Consider the following 17,540-nt stretch of genomic DNA (forward strand, 5'->3'; position numbering starts at 1 on the left):
GGGAAGCCCATTCCATACTGTACTGTCTTTATTCACAATCTTCTCTCTCCACGGCTGTCGACCGGGAATATTTCACCAGCACAAGCCCACTCTGGGAAATTTTAAATGAGAATGTTTGATATTCAAATAAATGAAGCACATTTTTAGGGGAAAAAAAAGAAAAAATCCTCCATTAAACAAGATTCTTTAAAACCAAGGGGTAATTTTAAACAGACTGTTCTCATCTGCATATGCACAGCGTAGGAAATCTTTTAACTCGTTACAGCACAATGGACCAGACACTCGGTTGGTATAAATCACTGGTGCTCTGCTGATGCTGATGGATCTGTGACAACTGATGCCAGGTGATGATGTATCCTGATATTCCCAAACTCTGACATGCAGCGTTCAGGATAGGTTAGGCAGTTGGTCCTATTTCACTGCAAGTGGTTTTGTGAGAGAAAATGAAGGCAACATTTTAGGGTCAAAAGCCTCAGCACTTCGAGAACAGAAAAGCAATCTTTTCTCTTAGTAGACAGAATGGATTCTGGAGCTCTCCTTCAGTATTAGAACTGAAAGAAAAATAGACCACTCACCTTTGTCATTTCCCTGTAATGTTGAAACTTGTGACAAGATAGAGATCTCTTTCTTGAACTCAAATGGATTGTGTAATGGGAGGTGGGTTTTATTTGTTATGCCAACATGAGAAAACAGAATTCATAGAATATTAGGGTTGGAAGGGACCAAGGAGGTTATCTAATCCAAGCTGCTAGTCAAAGCAGGACCAATCCCAGACAGAATTTTGCCCCAAACAGCCCCCTCAAAGATTGAGCTCACAATGCGGGGTTTAACAGACTAATGTTTAAACCACAAAGCTATCCCTCCTGAATCTTAGGTCAGGCACAGGCAGGGTATGTGTGTCATTAAAATACCAGTTGCGTCTCCCGGCAGCAGGAGGCAGTTAGACACCAATATATGGTCTTCAAATATTGTTCAAGCTCTTAGACATGTTGATGCTTCTCTTTGTCTTTCCCTCTGTTTCATGCGGTTCATCTATCTGAAAATCCCCCCTAGCAAGGAGCACGTCCAATCACAAATACACTTAGAGGAGCACGGCAAGATTTTAATCAATATGTGCCAGGATTAGAGCTGTGAAGACGGTTTCTTTCAGAGCAGCAGGACTAGACGTCTGGATGTCGCACAGCCAAAGGGCAAAGAGCATTCTGCTGCTCAGTGCTGAGCGAGAAGGAACATTTGCAGCAGCAGCATGAGAGAGTCCAAGAGTCCAGTAAAAACTCAGGAAATGCATGTGCCCGTCCGATTCAGATCTCGATTGGGCGCTGTCAAGGGTCCTCAGCAAAGAGCCTGTCATACCACATGCCAGTTAGCTGAGCCCTGGCAGGATCCTTATCAGACAGGATAACGAGGGTGATGCTGCAGCTGGGAACAGGGAAGATCCTGCCATTGTCCCTAAAGGCCAGGATGTGACCTCACATTAGATCAGGAGGACCTGTTTGGAGACGATAGCAGTGAAAACTCTGGAGAGGGGGATGTGCCTGGCCAGAGACTGGAAGTCCAGGTGGTTACTGCAACTCTCTAACCCCTCCCTCCCCTTGTTTAATCTTGAGGAGGTTGAAGGAAGATCTAGATTAGATGTTAGGAAGAGCTTTCTAATGCTAAGGGTAGTTAAAGTGTCTGGAATAGGCTTTCGAGGGAGGCTGTGGAATATATCTGTCATTGAAGGCTTTTAAGAACAGGTTGGACAAGCATCTGCCAGCTGGCCACTTCCTGACACCAGCCAGAGACTGGAGACCTGGGTGGAAAGCAGGTTGGGACCTTCCACGCTGCCGCTACTGGTTTGACTGCCTGTAGGCCAAGCAGGGAGAAGCAAGTTAAATATCACGTGGGTTGTCAAAGGAACCCCCACCCCCACCAGCCAAACTTCCCCTGGGGGGAACAGAGAAGAGGACGATCCTGCCCCCAGGCAGGGAACAGACCAGAGGGGATGAGCCTGACCCAGTGGCCTGGCTCTGACCCTTTGCCAGGGCCTGGGCTTGTGGGTTTGTAGGTCTGGGGGATGTGAGGAAAAGAGACTCTGTGCAGAGGGGAGCCAGGCTGTGAACGGGCGTGTCTCACAAGGGGGTGGGGGGCAGAGATGAGGATTCATGAGCTTCTGATTTCACGTTCCTGTGAATCAGAAATGTAAACTCTGGGCTCCAAGCCAGAGAACCAGAGCCCGAGGTGCCATGGCTTCCACAGCATCAGCACATCTGGCAGCGGGTCCGACCAAAATCAGCCCCCATGCCCACAGGGCAGCTCCATCTGAGTTTAGAACCCGCTGCCTCGAAGCCAGAGCTTCCTGCAGTGCCGACTGGAGTCTGAGCTGGGCCATCTCAACCCAGAGCTCCTGTGGGGCAGGATGATGGGGGGGCTTCACTCCCAGCTGGCTGCGCTGCTCCTGCTGCTGGTGCTGCTGTCCCCAGCGCATGGTAAAAAGGAGCAAGGGATCCAGAGCGATGCAGAGCCACAGGGAACAGACCAGAAGGGGAAGATCAGATGCAGATCCTGCCCCAGTGGACTGGCTCTGACACTTTGCCAGGGCCTGGGTTAGCGGGTTTGTGGGTCTGGGGGCACCTGAGGAAAACAGATCCTGCTCAGAGAGGGGCCAAAATGACAGTGCTGGTCTCCAGGCCCTGCTGTGCATGAAGGGACCCTGATCCCCACCCCCACAGGCATCACCGGCTTGACCCCTCCCACTCCTCTGACTAAGCTCCCACAGGAGCCGCTGCCTCTAGTCCCCCTCCCATTTGTTGTGCCCCAATCTCCTGCTCTCAAGCTTTGTTGGGTGGAAAGAGCACGTGTGGCCCTGAGAGAGCTGAGAGCAGCCTTCGTTCACCTCATGTCGATGTTCATTCTTAAACCTACTGACACATGGTAGCCACCTACAATTTGGGGTGTGGTATGAGGATTATGGGAGGAGCTATGGGTGGGGCTTGTATTCCAGCCTGATAAGAACATAAGAATGGTCACACTGGATCAGACCAAAGGTTCATCTAGCCCAGTGTCCTGACTGCCAACTGTGGCCAGTGCCAGGTGCCCCAGAGGGAATGAACAGAACAGGGAATCATCCAGTGATCCAACCCCTGCGCCCATTGCCAGCTTCTGGCAAACAGAGGCGAGGCACACCATCTCTGCCCAGCCTGGCTAATAGCCATAGATGGATCTATCCTCCATGAACTTATTTACTTCTTTTTTGAACCCTGTTGTGGTCTTGGCCTTCACAACATGCTCTGGCAAGGAGTTCCACAGGCTGACTGTGCGTTGTCTGAAGAAATACTTCCTTTTGTTTGTTTTAAACCTGCTGCCTGTTAATTTCAACCCCTAGTTCTTGTGTTATGGGCAGTAGTAAACAATACTGATCTACTTTCTCTGCACCAGTCACGATTTTATAGATCTCAATCATATCCCCCCTTAGCCATCTCTTTTCCAAGCTGAAAAGTCCCAGTCTTATTAATCTCTCCTCACACAGAGCCCACTCCATACCCCTTATCATTTTTATTGCTCTTTTTGGAACCTTTTCCAGTTCCAATGTATCTTTTTTGAGACGGGGCGGTCACATCTGCACACAGTACTCAAGATGTGGGTGTACCATGGATTTATATAGAGGCAACAGGATATTTTCGTTCTTTTATCTATCCTTTTCATAATTATTCCCAGCATTCTGTTTGCTTTTTTGACTGCTGCAGAACATCGAGTGGATGTTTTCAGAGAACTCTCCACAATGACTCCAAGATCTCTTTCTTGAGTGGTAACAGCTAATTTAGACCCCATCATCTTATATCTACAGTTGGGATTATGTTTTCCAATGTGCATCACTTTGCATTTATCAATATTAAATTTCATCTGCCATTTTGTTGCCCAGTTACCCAGTTTTGAGAGAGCCTTTTGTAGCTCTTTGCAGTCTGCCTGGGACTTAACTATCTTTAATAATTGTGTATCATCTGCAAATTTTGCCACCTCACTGTTTACCCCTTTTTCCAGAATGTTTATGAATATGTTAAATGGAACTGGGCCCAGTACAGACACCTGGTGGACACAACTATTTACCTCTCTCCATTCTGAAAACTGACCATTTATACCTACTGTTCGTTTCTTATCTTTTAACCAGTTACCAATCCATGAGAGCACCTTCCCTCTTATCTCATGGCAGCTTACTTTGCTTAAGAGCCTTTGTGAGAGACCTTGTCAAAGGCGTTCTGAAAATCTAAGTACACTATATCCACTGGATCCACTTGGTCCACATGCTTGTTGACCTTCTCAGAGAATTCTAGTAGATTGGTGAGGCATGATTTCCTTTTACTAAAACCATGTTGACTCTTCCAAAACAAATTATGTTCATCTATAAGTCTGACAATATTGTTCTTTATTACAGTTTCAGCCAGTTTGCCCAGTACTGAAGTCAGGCTTACTGGCCTGTAATTTCCGGGATCACCTCTGTAGCCCTTTTAAAAAATTGGCATCACATTAGCTAATCCTCCATTCATTGGGTACAGAAGCTGACTGAAATGATACATACCACAGTTACGTACCACAGTTAGTAGTTCCGCATCTTCCATCCTCCTGCCTTCCTTCGGATCCTAATGCTGCTCCTGTCCCAACGGCCCCGATGCTGTAATGTCTCCCCAACATTTCTGTTGCCTCCACAGGTGCTGAGGAGAGTCAAGACCAGCCAGGTAAAGACTCAGGACTCCTGGGTTCTATCCTTAGTTCTGGGTGGGAGAGGTGTGCACCTTGTCCCGTATTAACATGGCTCACTGATTTGTGCAGTGTTCAGCGGTATCATCGGGGGGCAGGATGCACAGGAGGGTCGATGGCCCTGGCAGGTCAGTGTGCAGGAATATGATGATGAAAAACGTGAATACCACCACATCTGTGGAGGATCCCTCATCTCAGCCCAATGGGTGGAGTCAGCCACTCACTGCTTCAATCGGTGAGTCACTCTGGAAGGGGATCCCAGGCTGCCCTTACTTGGTTTGCAGTGACATCTGTCTATGGCCTCAGCTCCATCGCTGACTTCCTGCTCTTGGTCAGACTATCCCTATGGTGCAGTGTGACCGTTCTTCTGCTGCCCCCACCCCAGAGCTGGCTGCATCTTAGCGCTGGGTGAGGCATCGCATTGCTGTGTGGCTGTTCCCCAGCCTCTCTGCCACAGAAGTGGCTGCATTTTTGTCTACGTTCACAGTCTATCTTCCCTCCTTGATCAGTATTTTCTGCCCCTCCTCTCCCAGCTATCGCAATGAATCTGAGTATTGCGTGAACCTGGGGGAGTACCAGCTCCCCAACCCCTCCCTGACCTGCATCTCGTCCTCCGTGCGTCGCTTCATCAGGCACCCCGACTACAACCAGAGTGTGTACTTCGCTGACATCGCCCTGGTGCAGAACCTGTCAACTTCTCGGACACCATCTGCCCCATCTCTCTACCTGACCTCTCCACCCAGTTCCCAGCCGGGGAAAAGTGCTGGGTCACTGTTTGGGGCAAAACTGGGTCACAGTGTCAAGGTGAGAGGGGGATTGGAGCTTGGTGGGTCTAATGGGTGATTGGAGGTGATCCGAGAGCCCTTCCTCTGAGCTCGAAACACACAGCCATGAGGGAAATCCTGTACACGCACATGCGCATTCACACACACACACACACACTCTTCCCCATCCTCTCCATCGGGGAAGCACTGCGCGTGCTCACACACACATGCACACACACACACACTCTTCCCCGTCCTCTCCATCAGGGGGCAGCACTGCACACACACACACACACTTCCCAGTCCTCTCCATCAGGGGGCAGCACTGCACACACACTCTTCCCCGTCCTCTCCATCAGGGGACAGCACTGCACACACTGACCTGTTGTGTCAGGTGCTGTACAGACACGACCAAGATCAGGGCCCCTGGGCAGAGACACGTCCCCTCCCCGAACTGAGCTCAGTCCCTGCATCCTGCTGAGCACTGCACAGACCTCCTCCCCCACCAAAAGTTCAGTTCCCACCATGGCACTGACTCCCCATAGCGAGTGTGAATTTTCTGAACTATTTTTATGGTCGTTAGCTGTGCCTCAGTTTCCCCTGCATGCTGCATTGTCACCTCGTGTGTGGGACAGGACTGTTTGCTCTCAGGGCAAGCTAGAGACACAGCCCTCCTCAGTGCTGGGAAATTCAGTCGGTATCACTATGTCACTCAGGGGTGTCCCCGGGCAAGTTAAACTGACCTAACCCCGGGTGTCACCAGCTCTCGGTCAGTGGGTGAATTCTCCCTTGCCCCAGCTAGGGCCTCTCGGGGAGGTGGATTAACTACACTGATGAGAGACCCCTCCTCCTGCAGCATTTCAAGTGTAGCCGAGCCCTGAGACGTGACTGTCACCTCGCTGCTGAGCTGGGGCACTGGAAAAGGACTGGCTGACCCCATGTTGGTGGAGAATCCATGAAGATGACAGAAAATCCATCCACCAGCCATTGACACCTGGTGGCCAGTGCCCTGGCGGGAGATGGATTTTCTCCCCTCTCAGCAGGGAAGCCAAGATGTACCCGCCAGCTCTAGAACAAAGGACTGGGGAGGGGTGGGGGGGAATAAGGGTTGAGTGCTGGAGGGAGTTGGGGTTCACACTTGAGGACTGACCCAGGGGATCAGACAGAGCTTGAACATGGGGTTGACTGCAGCATGGCTGGGCCTCTGGGCTGACCAGAATGGGCCATGGTTTAATTGTGCTCCCCAAAGAACCCCATGTGCTGTGTGCCAGGTGACTAACAAACCCAAGCATTTTGCTGAAGCGGATCCTACTAGAGGCCGTTCCAAAGCTGGGGTCATAGCACTGATCCTGTGGCTCTGTGACAGATGGTGGGAGCGGTGCGATGCTGAATGCTCTAGGAATATTGTGACCTGCAGCAGTAAAACGAGGGTAGTCAAAGGACACAGGAAGAGAATGGCGTATAACCAGCTCCCAAAGAAGAACATCACCAAACTGTGATGGAATGGAGGGGTGGGTGCTGGTGAGCTCAACAAGGCGGAGCTGGTTTCCCAGCTGGAGAAGGTTGATTGGACCCAGGCTGGGACCCAAGAGGGTCTGAGAGCCACTGAGGCGGCAGCAGGGCCAGCTGGCCGGGAGAAGGAGCAAGCTGAGACCATGCGAAGCAGCTAAAACAGGAACTGGAGATGGAGAAGGGGAGAGACAGGAGAACCCAGAGAAGGGTCACTGGGGAAAGTCCCTGGATGCCAGCTGCACAGGGAACCTGATACCAAATGGTTGCCCCAGGGTGAGGAGGGGGTGGCAGCCCTGGGACACACTTTGAATTGCCGGAGCTCCACATCTCTATCCTGCTCAGGTGTTGGTTGGTAACTGCCTGGTGCGTGTCTGGTTACTCGCTTTAGCCAGTCAATACCTCTCATCTTCCTCTTCCACAATGAATAAACCTTTCGCTCATGTATTACAGGACTGGCTAAAGATGCTGTCTTTAGTGTAGGGTCTGGGGCACTAACTGAGCTGGGGTTAGTGACAGGCGTCCTGGGACTGCAACCAGCCTGACTGTGGGGTGATTTTTGGGACCATTCATCACGAACTCCAGTTTGTCTGGGTGGCAAGATAGACTGGAGAGGCTAAGGGGTCTGCCTGTGACCCCATGGTGAGACTGTCACATTTGTTACTGGCCTGGTGAAATTATACAACATCCCACCACTTTGGGGCGTCTGCCCTGGTTTTGACAGTCTGCCATGAGACAGGCACTCACAGACATGAACCACACAGGACAGCATGACAATGAGGTGAGCAAAGCATCCAGCATCCTGACTCTCCAAAACACCTGCTCTAACCCACTAGCCCCCACTCCTCTCCCAGAGATGGGGAGAGAACCCAGGAGTCCTGGATCCCAGCCCCCTGCTCTAACCACTAGACTCCACACCCCTCCCAGAGCTGGAGAGAGAACCCAGGAGTCCTGGCTCCCAGCCTCACTCTCATGACATGTGTCCAGGGCAGGTAAGGCTGGAGTTTTGCGGTAGATGTCTTACCTGTCAGATTCCAACTCCCCTAAGCACCTAGGAAGTGAAGAAAGAGAAGAGGAAGATATTAATGAGTGTGTAGGAGCAGATGAGGGTGGGGACATCCAGAGGAATTACTGGGACAGTAGCTCCACCCACAATTCCCCAAACTCCACCCACTGCCCCAGGACAGCCCTGCTGTCCTCATGCCAGCCAAAATTCCACATCTGCCCTGGGAATGTGGAATGGGAATGAGGCTGGTAGCCAGGAATCCTGGCTCCTATCCCAGCTGTGGGAGGGGAGTGAGATGGGATAAGGTGGTATCATTGGGCTTAGGGACAAGAATTAAGGGTGTCATGGGACTAAGGTTATAATGGGGTCATGGTTAAGAATATCCTTGGCTGAAGGGTCTCATGGGGGTGAGGTTCTGGATTGAAATGTGGCATTTCTCTTTCTTTCTTTCCCCTTTTTATTAAGATTTTTTTTAAAAAATATTAATCTAGCTAAATTTGAAAAGAAAGTGTTGCTTCAAAGTGAAAAGTGCAAATGGTTCCTTTGGAATATGTCCAAGAAACACTTCCACTTCTCTGAATTTGTTTTCATCTGAAACTGTTTGGTGAATTCAATCTGAATATGTGACGTTTTAGTCGACCCCAAACTACATATTTCAGTGAATAAACCATACCTCCAAACGATGTCATTCAGCTGTGCTGTTTAGCACAAGAAATACACAGCTCTAGACAAAACAGCCAGCACACCTACGTGCAATACCCTGGCTCTGGTTCCTCACTGCTAGGGAGTGTGCAGTGCTTTGGCTTTGGACAGAGTACCGTGGGGTGCCCCATATCCTTTCCCTGCAGCTCGCAGCTTTTCTTCCAAATCAAGGTGGTTTTCCCACTCAGCTAGCTTTCTCTGACTTTGTCTGGTCCACAGTTAAACAGGAATCTCCTCCCAGCTATCAAAGCATGCCCATCTCCTCCCCTATCAGTCCGGTCTTTGCCTGGCTTCTGCCTGAAGTTTCCTGCTTCTGTGAGGCTTCTCTCCAGTTAATGTGTCCCCATCCCATCACCTGGTGTCTCTGCTTCTCCCTGGTTGATTTTTTTGCTTCCTCCTGCTTGCACAGGAACCGGAGGGGTGGACCCTGCCAATCTCAGAGAACCCAATTTCCAAGGTGTGTCTGCCTGAATGGGTGACCATTTAATGTCTAACGAATGAACATTCTCCCTAGTTTTGCTGACCCAGCCCTCCCCAGTCAAGGAACGTTGGGCTCCACATGAAGGCTCCAAAGCCCAACAATTTCATAATACCGACTTTACATGGTCAGCTGGAATTCCCGAGCTGGATGGGGCAGATCCCCAAATCGTCACTGGAGTGATGCCAAGAGAAGGGCGACAGGGCCAAAAAAACGGGGTGGAAAATGACACTTAAACCTAAACCCCACTATAAACTCAATCCCAACTCCCACGATACCCTTAACCTTAACCCCATAATAACCTTAACCCCAAGCCCCATGATATCCTTCACCTTAACCCCACAATACTCTTAACCCCATGATAACCGTAACCTTCAAAGCCATGATATCCCTCATGTTAATCCCATGATACTCTTAACCCCATGATAACCTTAGCCCCAATCTGCATGATACCCTTAAGCCTAACTCCAGGATATCCTCTACCCCATGATAACCACATCCCTCACCTAGGCACTGTCCTTGTCACTCTCTTCTGAGCACACTCAGTTGGCAATAACAGGGGAAGTGAAAATCACCACGCAGTGACCTGGGCCATCACACTTTTTCATTTGGTTTTCTAGGGCGCCCGTACTGGGGTGACACCAGGCAGAGCAGAATGAAAGCAGTCACAACCTGTTCAGCATGTTAAATTTAGCAGCTGTTATTTCCTTGCTTAGGTTCCCAGAAAATCAGTCTCCATTATTCTCTATAGATCTAGGGAGGGGCACACAGATTCCCATAAAAACCTGCCCTGGCAGTTACATTGCCCAGTCGGGAGGCAGCTGCATGCAGCCAAGACAGGCCTGGGGAAGGCTGAACCATGGGGTGTCTCTGTTCCCCAGTGGCCCTAGCACTGCTGGCGATAACCCTGCTGCAGGGTGAGTGTGGGGTGGGGATGTAGGGGGAGGGGAGTGAGATACAGATTGTGGGGGAGGGAACTGGGCTAGTGAATAACAGGAGGATCCAACCCCTTGGCTCCTCATAGATCCCCCAGCCCATCCGCCCTGGATTTGTGCATTCAGTCCTGAACTGCCCCTCTCAGATCAACGGGGAGTGTTGATTCTTGTACCTACTGGTGAGAATTGTGGCTGGTGCTGAGGATGGCAGGGCTGCTCTGGGGCAATGGGTGGAGCTACTGGCACTCAGTCCCCTCCACACACCTTCTGCAATGCCTGTGAATAGCCCCCTCACCCCCAGCACACACATTAATATCTTTCCCTTCTCTTTCTTCACTCCCTAGGTGCTCAGGGGACCTGGAATCAGACAGGTAAGACACCCACTGCAAAACTCCAGCCTTACCTGCCCCGGGCATGTGCCATGAGAATGAGGCTGGGAGCCCGGACTCCTGGGTTCTATCCCCAGCTCTGAGAGCAGAGTGGGGACTACTGGAGGGAGGGAGAGGGGCTGAAAGTCAGGACTCCTGGTTCTTTGCTCTTCCCATTTCAATGCTGTTCCTCTCTAGGGTATGGTCAACCCAGAATCTCTGGCCGAATTGTTGGGGGAGGGGACGTCGCAAGGGGCCAGTGGCCGTGGCAGGTCAGCATCCAGTACAATAGACACCACTGTTGCGGTGGGTCCCTCATCTCAGTTCAGTGGGTTGTGTCAGCAGCTCATTGCTTCCTATTGTGAGTAACTGGGATGGGTAGGGACTGGTACAACAGACAGATGTCCTGCCTGGATCTATGCCAGGCAAACCTTCTCTGGATGGCATCACTGTGTGGCTGTTCCCCAGATGCCCCACCCCAGAGGTGGCTGCATCTCAGAATCAGGTGGACCATCCCGTGTGGCGATCCTGAGTGGTTTTCTCCCAGCTGCCCTGCTCCAGAGGTGGCCGTCTCTTACCGTCAGGTGTTCCCTGGACCCAACTGCATTTTTTGCCCGTATTTGCAATCCAGTTTCCCCCACTGATCATTGCTTTCCCTCTGCTCCCCAGCTCTTTCCCTCAATCTGCCTATCGTGTGAACCTCGGGGAGCACCAGCTGTCCAATCCCTCCCTGAGCCGGGTCTCTTCCCCTGTGCGCCAGCTCCTCATCCACCCCGATTACAACAGGGGGACCCGTGCAGCCGACATCGCCCTAGTGCAGCTAGCGGAGCCAGTGCGATACACCGACGAAATCCTCCCCGTCTGCTTGCCTGGACCCTCCGACTCCTTCCCTGACAACCACATGTGCTGGGTCACTGGTTGGGGGAGAATAGACTCTGAGGGTAAGACCATCCTCTGGGGGAGATGCTATCACTCTGTGACTCAAGCCCTATGCTCCTGGAGCCCTGTGATTCCTGCTGCATCATGAAATAATCCCCGCCCAGCTCTCTGCTGTCCCTTGCCAGCTGGCTACCCCCAACTGGCTGTATCCCTCAGCCATCTGTGAGGCAACTAATCTATTGATCTCAGGTGGGAACCTTGTGTTTTAGATACAGATGGTCCCTGCAGTGGAACCCCCCTCTGGGAGCAGCACAGCACAGACTGGGTCCTATGGGGCTGGGTGCTACTCTGGAAGCTGGGTGGAGGTGGGGAATGGATGCAGGGAGGTGAAGGGAGAGGGACATGGGGAGGGGATGGAGTGGAGGATGGCTAGAGGGGAGGAGAGTGAGTGGGGGAGGTAGATGGGGACAGGAAATTGTCAGGCATGGGGGTGGGTTGCAGGAGGCGATGGATCCAGTACCCTGGTTTTCTTCCCTCCAGTCTCTCTCCCACCCCCCAAGACGCTGCAGGAGGTTCAGGTCCAGCTGATCGACACTGCAGCCTGCAACGCCCTCTACAACATCGACCCGGCCCCTAACATTGGCAGGGACCCCATCAAACCCGACATGATCTGTGCTGGCTACGCCGAAGGGCAGAGGGACTCCTGCCAGGTGAGCTAGGTGTTTGGGTTGGGTGGATGCACGTGAGCCCCAGCCTGGCTCCCTGTCGCCATCTAGGGCCTGCAGTGAGTAGAACAGCTGCTGCAGCCACGGAGCTCTGGACCCAGCTTCCTTCGAGCAGGCAGGAGCACCTCTGACTTTTAGAGCCATGTGGAGTCACAGCGCCATGCCTAGGCCCCAGCTCCTGGAGTCCTGTGATTAGGGCAGAGCCCCAGCTTTTATTTGTGGTTAAAGGAATAGTAGAACCTTTGTGGTTGGGTAGAAAAGAGGGACAATGTGGCTAGAGAGTAACTGAGGCCTGCCTGAGTCTGCAGAGAGCCTGAGCCAGTCACTCTGAGATGGGTAAATACTCGATGCATCAATATGGAGGGTGTTAACTCCCAGCCCCACTGCTCTGGGGAGCCCTGCCACTGGTCTCTGTGTAAGGCAGGAGAGGAAGAACACAGCCACCCCAGAACCTGTGAACGTAGCGGGGACACCACCTCTGCCACCAATGCATCCTTCAGAGAAAGGGCGTGGGAAAAGCACACCATGTTCCTTTCACTTCTCATGTTGGTTTGGACAAAATATACAGGGGGGGGCATAGGGTGGCCCCTATGCCTACAGCCCTGAGGGCTGGATTGTGGATGCTTCAGGATGCGCATGAGGGGGAAGGCCCTCACTAATCCCAATTTCTCTGCTCCTCCAGGATGACTCTGGGGGGCTGCTGGCCTGTGACCACAATGGGACCTGGTTCCTGATGGGAGTTACGAGTTGTGGGGATGACTGTGGCCAGCCCAATCGTCTCAGTGTCTATGTCCAGACAGTGGCCTACGGTGAATGGATATGGGGGCACGTGGTGTCCGGGGGCCAAGCCACATCCATGGAGAACAGCATCTCTGGAGTAAATGATGCCAGATCCTCCTTCAGCACCTACACGCTTCTCTTCACCACTCTCCTGATGTCACTGTGACCCCCTCCTTCCATAGGGACGCCCCCCCATCTCTCCCTCCTCTGTTCACCCAGCACTGAAACCCTCCACTGTCTGGGGGCACTGTGAGGTGGAGGTGTGATAGGATCTGAGACCTATCAGCAATGCCTGAGTCTTCAGAGAGCCTGACCCTATTGCAATGAGAAAGGAGGGCTGCCCTGAGTGTGACCGAGATCAACACTGCCTGAGTCTGCAGAGAGCCTGAGCTGATTGCTTGGAGAGGTGTGAACTTCCCAGAATGTGATCCAAACAGCAGCACTTGCTGCATCTCCAGAGAGCCTGGCTGATTTCACAGAGAGGGGTGAACTGGCACAAGTGTAACTGGTGCAGCGATGCTGCCTGAGTCTGCAGAGAGCCTGAACTAATCACTTGGAGAGAAGGGGCATTGCTGCAAGCACCTCTAGGGGGCAGCGCTGGGGCATGCAGACCAGGAATGTTTGGGATTGGCTCGCTGGGAGATGGGCGGTCTAGGTGGGGCAAGGTTTATAGGTAGCCCCTCCTACAGCTCCAAAGTGGTCCCTGTGTGTGACTGCATATATGGACGCTGCACCCCATCACATGTGGTCAAAAATAAAACGTTTTTGTATCAAACTCTACTCCCAGGTTCCTGGCTGGGTTCAATGGGCCCCTGAGGAACACCAATTGTGTCTGCGAGAGCTGCAGCCTCAGACAATCCCTACCCCATCTGTTCCAATGGGGGACTCATCAGTGTCACAACCCTTCCAGCCTCAGCTTCCACAGCTACATTTTCAGATTTGGGGGCTGCCAAGCTGAAATCCTGCCCCGCCCCCTGATGTGCCCTCAGATGGTCCCTTGGGTAGCTTTGGGGTTAGTCCTGGGACCCCACTCTGTCCTACACACCACTTTAATTACTCAGCTCAGTGCTGTGGAGGGTCCTCTCCCACCCAAGGTTTATCTAGCTTTGGGCTCTCATCCTTCCTTCCCCTAGGATTGTGGGACCCGAGCAGGCCCCACTTCTAAGTTTCCCCACATGACCTTACAGGGAACCAGAGAGCTGTGGGGCTGGAAGGGACCTCAAGAGGTCACCTAGTCCAGCCACTTGTGCAGAAGCAGGACCATGTAAATCTGGATGAGCCCTGGCAAGGGTTCATCCAACTTGCTCTTAAAAGCCTCCAGTGATGGGGATCCCACAACCTCCCTGGGAAGCCTGATCCAAACGACCCTGAGAGTAGATTGACCCTGATAGTGGATCCCTAGAATCTCCCCATCCTGTTGAAACACTTTGGATTCAAAGCTTCACCCATGATCTGTGCGTAACTTACCCGGGAGCTCAGACCTGGTGAAGGATTCATTCCCTGGGACCCCAGCGACTGTTCCAGCCTCTGGATTTCTTAGGGGCCAGTTTGTGAAGTTGTCCATAGCGACCAGCCAACATTTGCTTCTAGATTCTGTCTCCAGCAAAGTCTCAACCATGTCAGCAGCAACGGGCCCCATCAGTGCCCCCAACAAATTACCGCTGCGTCCTGGCGCTGCCTGTCTTAGGGGAGCTCTTTTTCACAAGCAGCATCATGTTTCCTGCCTCCGATTTCTACATCCACTGAGCAGAAATTCACCCTTCGCTTGGCTAAGGTTTTTGCAACCCTGAAGTGTCCAGTGATTTTAAGATCCTGGCATGAACCTTTTCAGAGTGTCCTTTTCCAGTGTCTCTGGCACAACCAGCTGATTCCTGGACTCATCACCTGCTGGCGCTTCACTCCCATCACCAGATGGCAGCAGAAAGCTCCTTCCTCAGCACAAGGCCGGATGAAAGATTTCAAGTGACACTTTTTTTTCAGCTGTGAGCTGTTTTGGCAGGAGGAAAGAAATCCCACAGATTGCAAAATGTTTTGATGGTCAATTTTACGAAAGAAAAAGCACCAGGGGGCTCTGGGACACCCCCATGCTAGACCCCACTGCCCTCCCAAAGTTAGGGACAGAACCCAGAAGTCCTAGCTCCCAGCTCCCTACTCTAACTCACACTCCCCTCCCAGAGCCTGGGACAGAACCTAGGAGTCCTGGCTCCCAGCCCCCCTTCTCTGACCCACCAGCCCCCACTCCCCTCCCAGAGCTGGGGAGAGAACCCAGGAGTCCTGGCTCCCAGCCCCCCCTGCTCTGAACCACCAGCCCCTACTCCCCTCCCAGAGCAGGGGAGAGAACCCAGGAATCCTGGCTCCTAGCCCCCCCGTCCCCCCGGCAGTGGCTATTAACAGCCTCCTCTCTGGCTACACCCCTCCCACCCCTGGGAGCCGATCTCCTGCGGGGCAGCGCCCGGCTGCGGGGCAGCGCCCGGCTGCGGGGCAGGAGGAAACAGAAAACAGCGGAAGTTTTACTTTCGGTTCTGCCGGAGAAAATGCCAGGGAGATAGAGCGAGCTGTGGGGCAGGTCACAGGGGGGAAGGGGGGGAATTACCATCCCCGAGGGGGGCAGGATCTCCCCCTCTAGTTGATTCCCCTCCCCCGGGCAAATTTGCCCCCTCCAGGCTACCCCCCCCCCAAGATGTCTGTGACTCTCTCTAGGTGGGAGGCTGCTCTGGTCCCCCCTTAGTTTGGAACACGCACCAGCACCAGCAGCCAGGCCAGCTCGGAGCCCAGTCCCTCCCCCCTGAGCCAGCCCCACATAAGCCCTGGGGCCGGACAGCTCGGAGACGGGGGGGCGATCTGGGCCGGCCCATGGCTGGGTAAGAACAGCAGGACAATGGAGGCCCCACTCCCAGGAGGCCTTGGGGCGGGGGGGCTGGAAGCTCCTTCACTGGGCGGTTTCAGAAAGAGGCCGCGAAACCATCTGTCCTTGCTGGTTCAGACACAACAAATCCTGCATCTCAGTAGGGGTTGGGACTGGCTGACCCTGGGGGTCCCCCTGACCCTGTGGCTCTCTGCTGAGAAGCCCCCTGCACTTCTGACCCGGGGCCCTTGTCTCTCCTCCCCTCCACCGTGAGGACCAGAGATTTGCAGTCGAATCCACAGCAGAGTGTTTACACCCGTTTCCCCATTTTGGGCCCCGGGTGGTTTCTCTGACTTCTGAGCTGTTTCCCTTTGGAGGAGAAATTAGGGCGAGGAGCCAGGCCTGCTCTTTGCTGCATTCTCCATTCTGTGATCTCTGGGATGCCGCCTGGGTCATATCCGAAAAGTCAGACTTCCCTGCGCGCGCGCACGCACACACACACACACACACACACTTTTCCATCAGTAATGGTTGAAATGTGCAGACAGCCGCAGTGAGAAAAAGGCAGCTCCACAACCTCTTAAACTTTGCTTTAAGACTGTTAGCTTTGTATTTTTGAACAAGGGATGTTGACAATTTGTGTTCTAGAGCTTTCGCTTTCAATTCATTTCAATGTAATTAAATAATTATTGTCTGACACCCCCCCCATTGTCAGACCCACCTCATCATTTCCCACAGCTGTGAACATTGAAATCAATACATTTGTTTAAATGCTCAAACTTCAAACTCGCACAAAGGGGCCCCTGGGGACCTGGCCAGGGCCGTGCCTGGGCTCTGTTCAGCCAAAGGATTAAAGCACATGGGGCCTGGTGTACTGAGACCAAAGGCGCTGACTTTCCAAGGTGCTGGGGGGTGCTCGACCCCTGGCTGTGCCCCAAACCCTGCCCCCACTCCACCCCTTCCCCACCCCACCTCTTCACCCAATTCCATCCCCTTCCCCGAGTGTACCATGCCCTTAGATTCATAGATTCTAGGACTGGAGGGACCTAGAGAGGTCATCAAGTCCAGTCCCCTGCCCTCATGGCAGGACCAAATACTGTCTAGACCATCCTGGATAGACATTTATCTAACCTACTCTTAAATATCTCCAGAGATGGAGATTCCACAACCTCCCTAGGCAATTTATTCCAGTGTTTAACCACTCTGACAGTTAGGAACTTTTTCCTAATGTCCAACCTAAACCTCCCTTGCTGCAGTTTAAGCCCATTGCTTCCTCTCCCCTTCCCCCAGCACCTCCTGCTTGCCTCAAAACAGCTGATCACGGTGGAGGGGAGGCACTGGAAGGGAAGGGGAGGCGCTGATTGTTGGGGCTTGCTAGTGTGTGGGAGGCAATGGTGGGGAGGAAGGGAGCTGATGGGAGGCTGCCAGTGAGTGTCCAGCACCCACCATTTTTTCCCTGGGAGTGCTCCAGCCCCAGAGCACCCAAGAATTGACACCTATAGCTGAGACCCTCACACCATCGCCTGCTGAGTGACCAGCAGGGAACCTCTCCCAGGGCAGGGGATGAGTGGCAATGGGCAGAGAACAAAGCATTTGCCTCGTTGGTCCCTGGTGCTTCTCCGTCTGTCTGTCTGTCTGTCTCCAGCTGGTATCTTGGGTCTTAGCTTGTAAGGGCTGGGACTGCCTCAATGGACTGGCCCGATAGGGCACCAATCTCAGTCAAGGAGACCTGTGCAGCGCCTGGCATGACGGGGTCCCCAGTGTCAGTCAGTTGGGGTGTGTGTGTAGTATCCAGGGTGATGGGATCTCCGATCT

At 52.8% G+C, this 17,540-nt stretch overlaps 1 protein-coding gene across 1 annotated transcript; it reads left to right on the plus strand.

The window, feature by feature from the left end:
- Window positions 1–2,398: 2,398 nt before the first annotated feature.
- On the plus strand, window positions 2,399–13,137 carry LOC115652918 (serine protease 33-like). The gene is made up of 6 exons (XM_030565569.1): window positions 2,399–2,468; window positions 4,686–4,712; window positions 4,807–4,969; window positions 11,166–11,437; window positions 11,916–12,085; window positions 12,783–13,137. Exons 1-6 carry the CDS (start codon window positions 2,399–2,401, stop codon window positions 13,044–13,046), a joined length of 966 nt encoding a protein of 321 aa, XP_030421429.1. The 3' UTR covers window positions 13,047–13,137.
- Window positions 13,138–17,540: the final 4,403 nt, after the last annotated feature.

This window comes from Gopherus evgoodei, chromosome 5 (assembly GCF_007399415.2).
Source record: "Gopherus evgoodei ecotype Sinaloan lineage chromosome 5, rGopEvg1_v1.p, whole genome shotgun sequence".
Taxonomy (NCBI): Eukaryota; Metazoa; Chordata; order Testudines; family Testudinidae; genus Gopherus; species Gopherus evgoodei.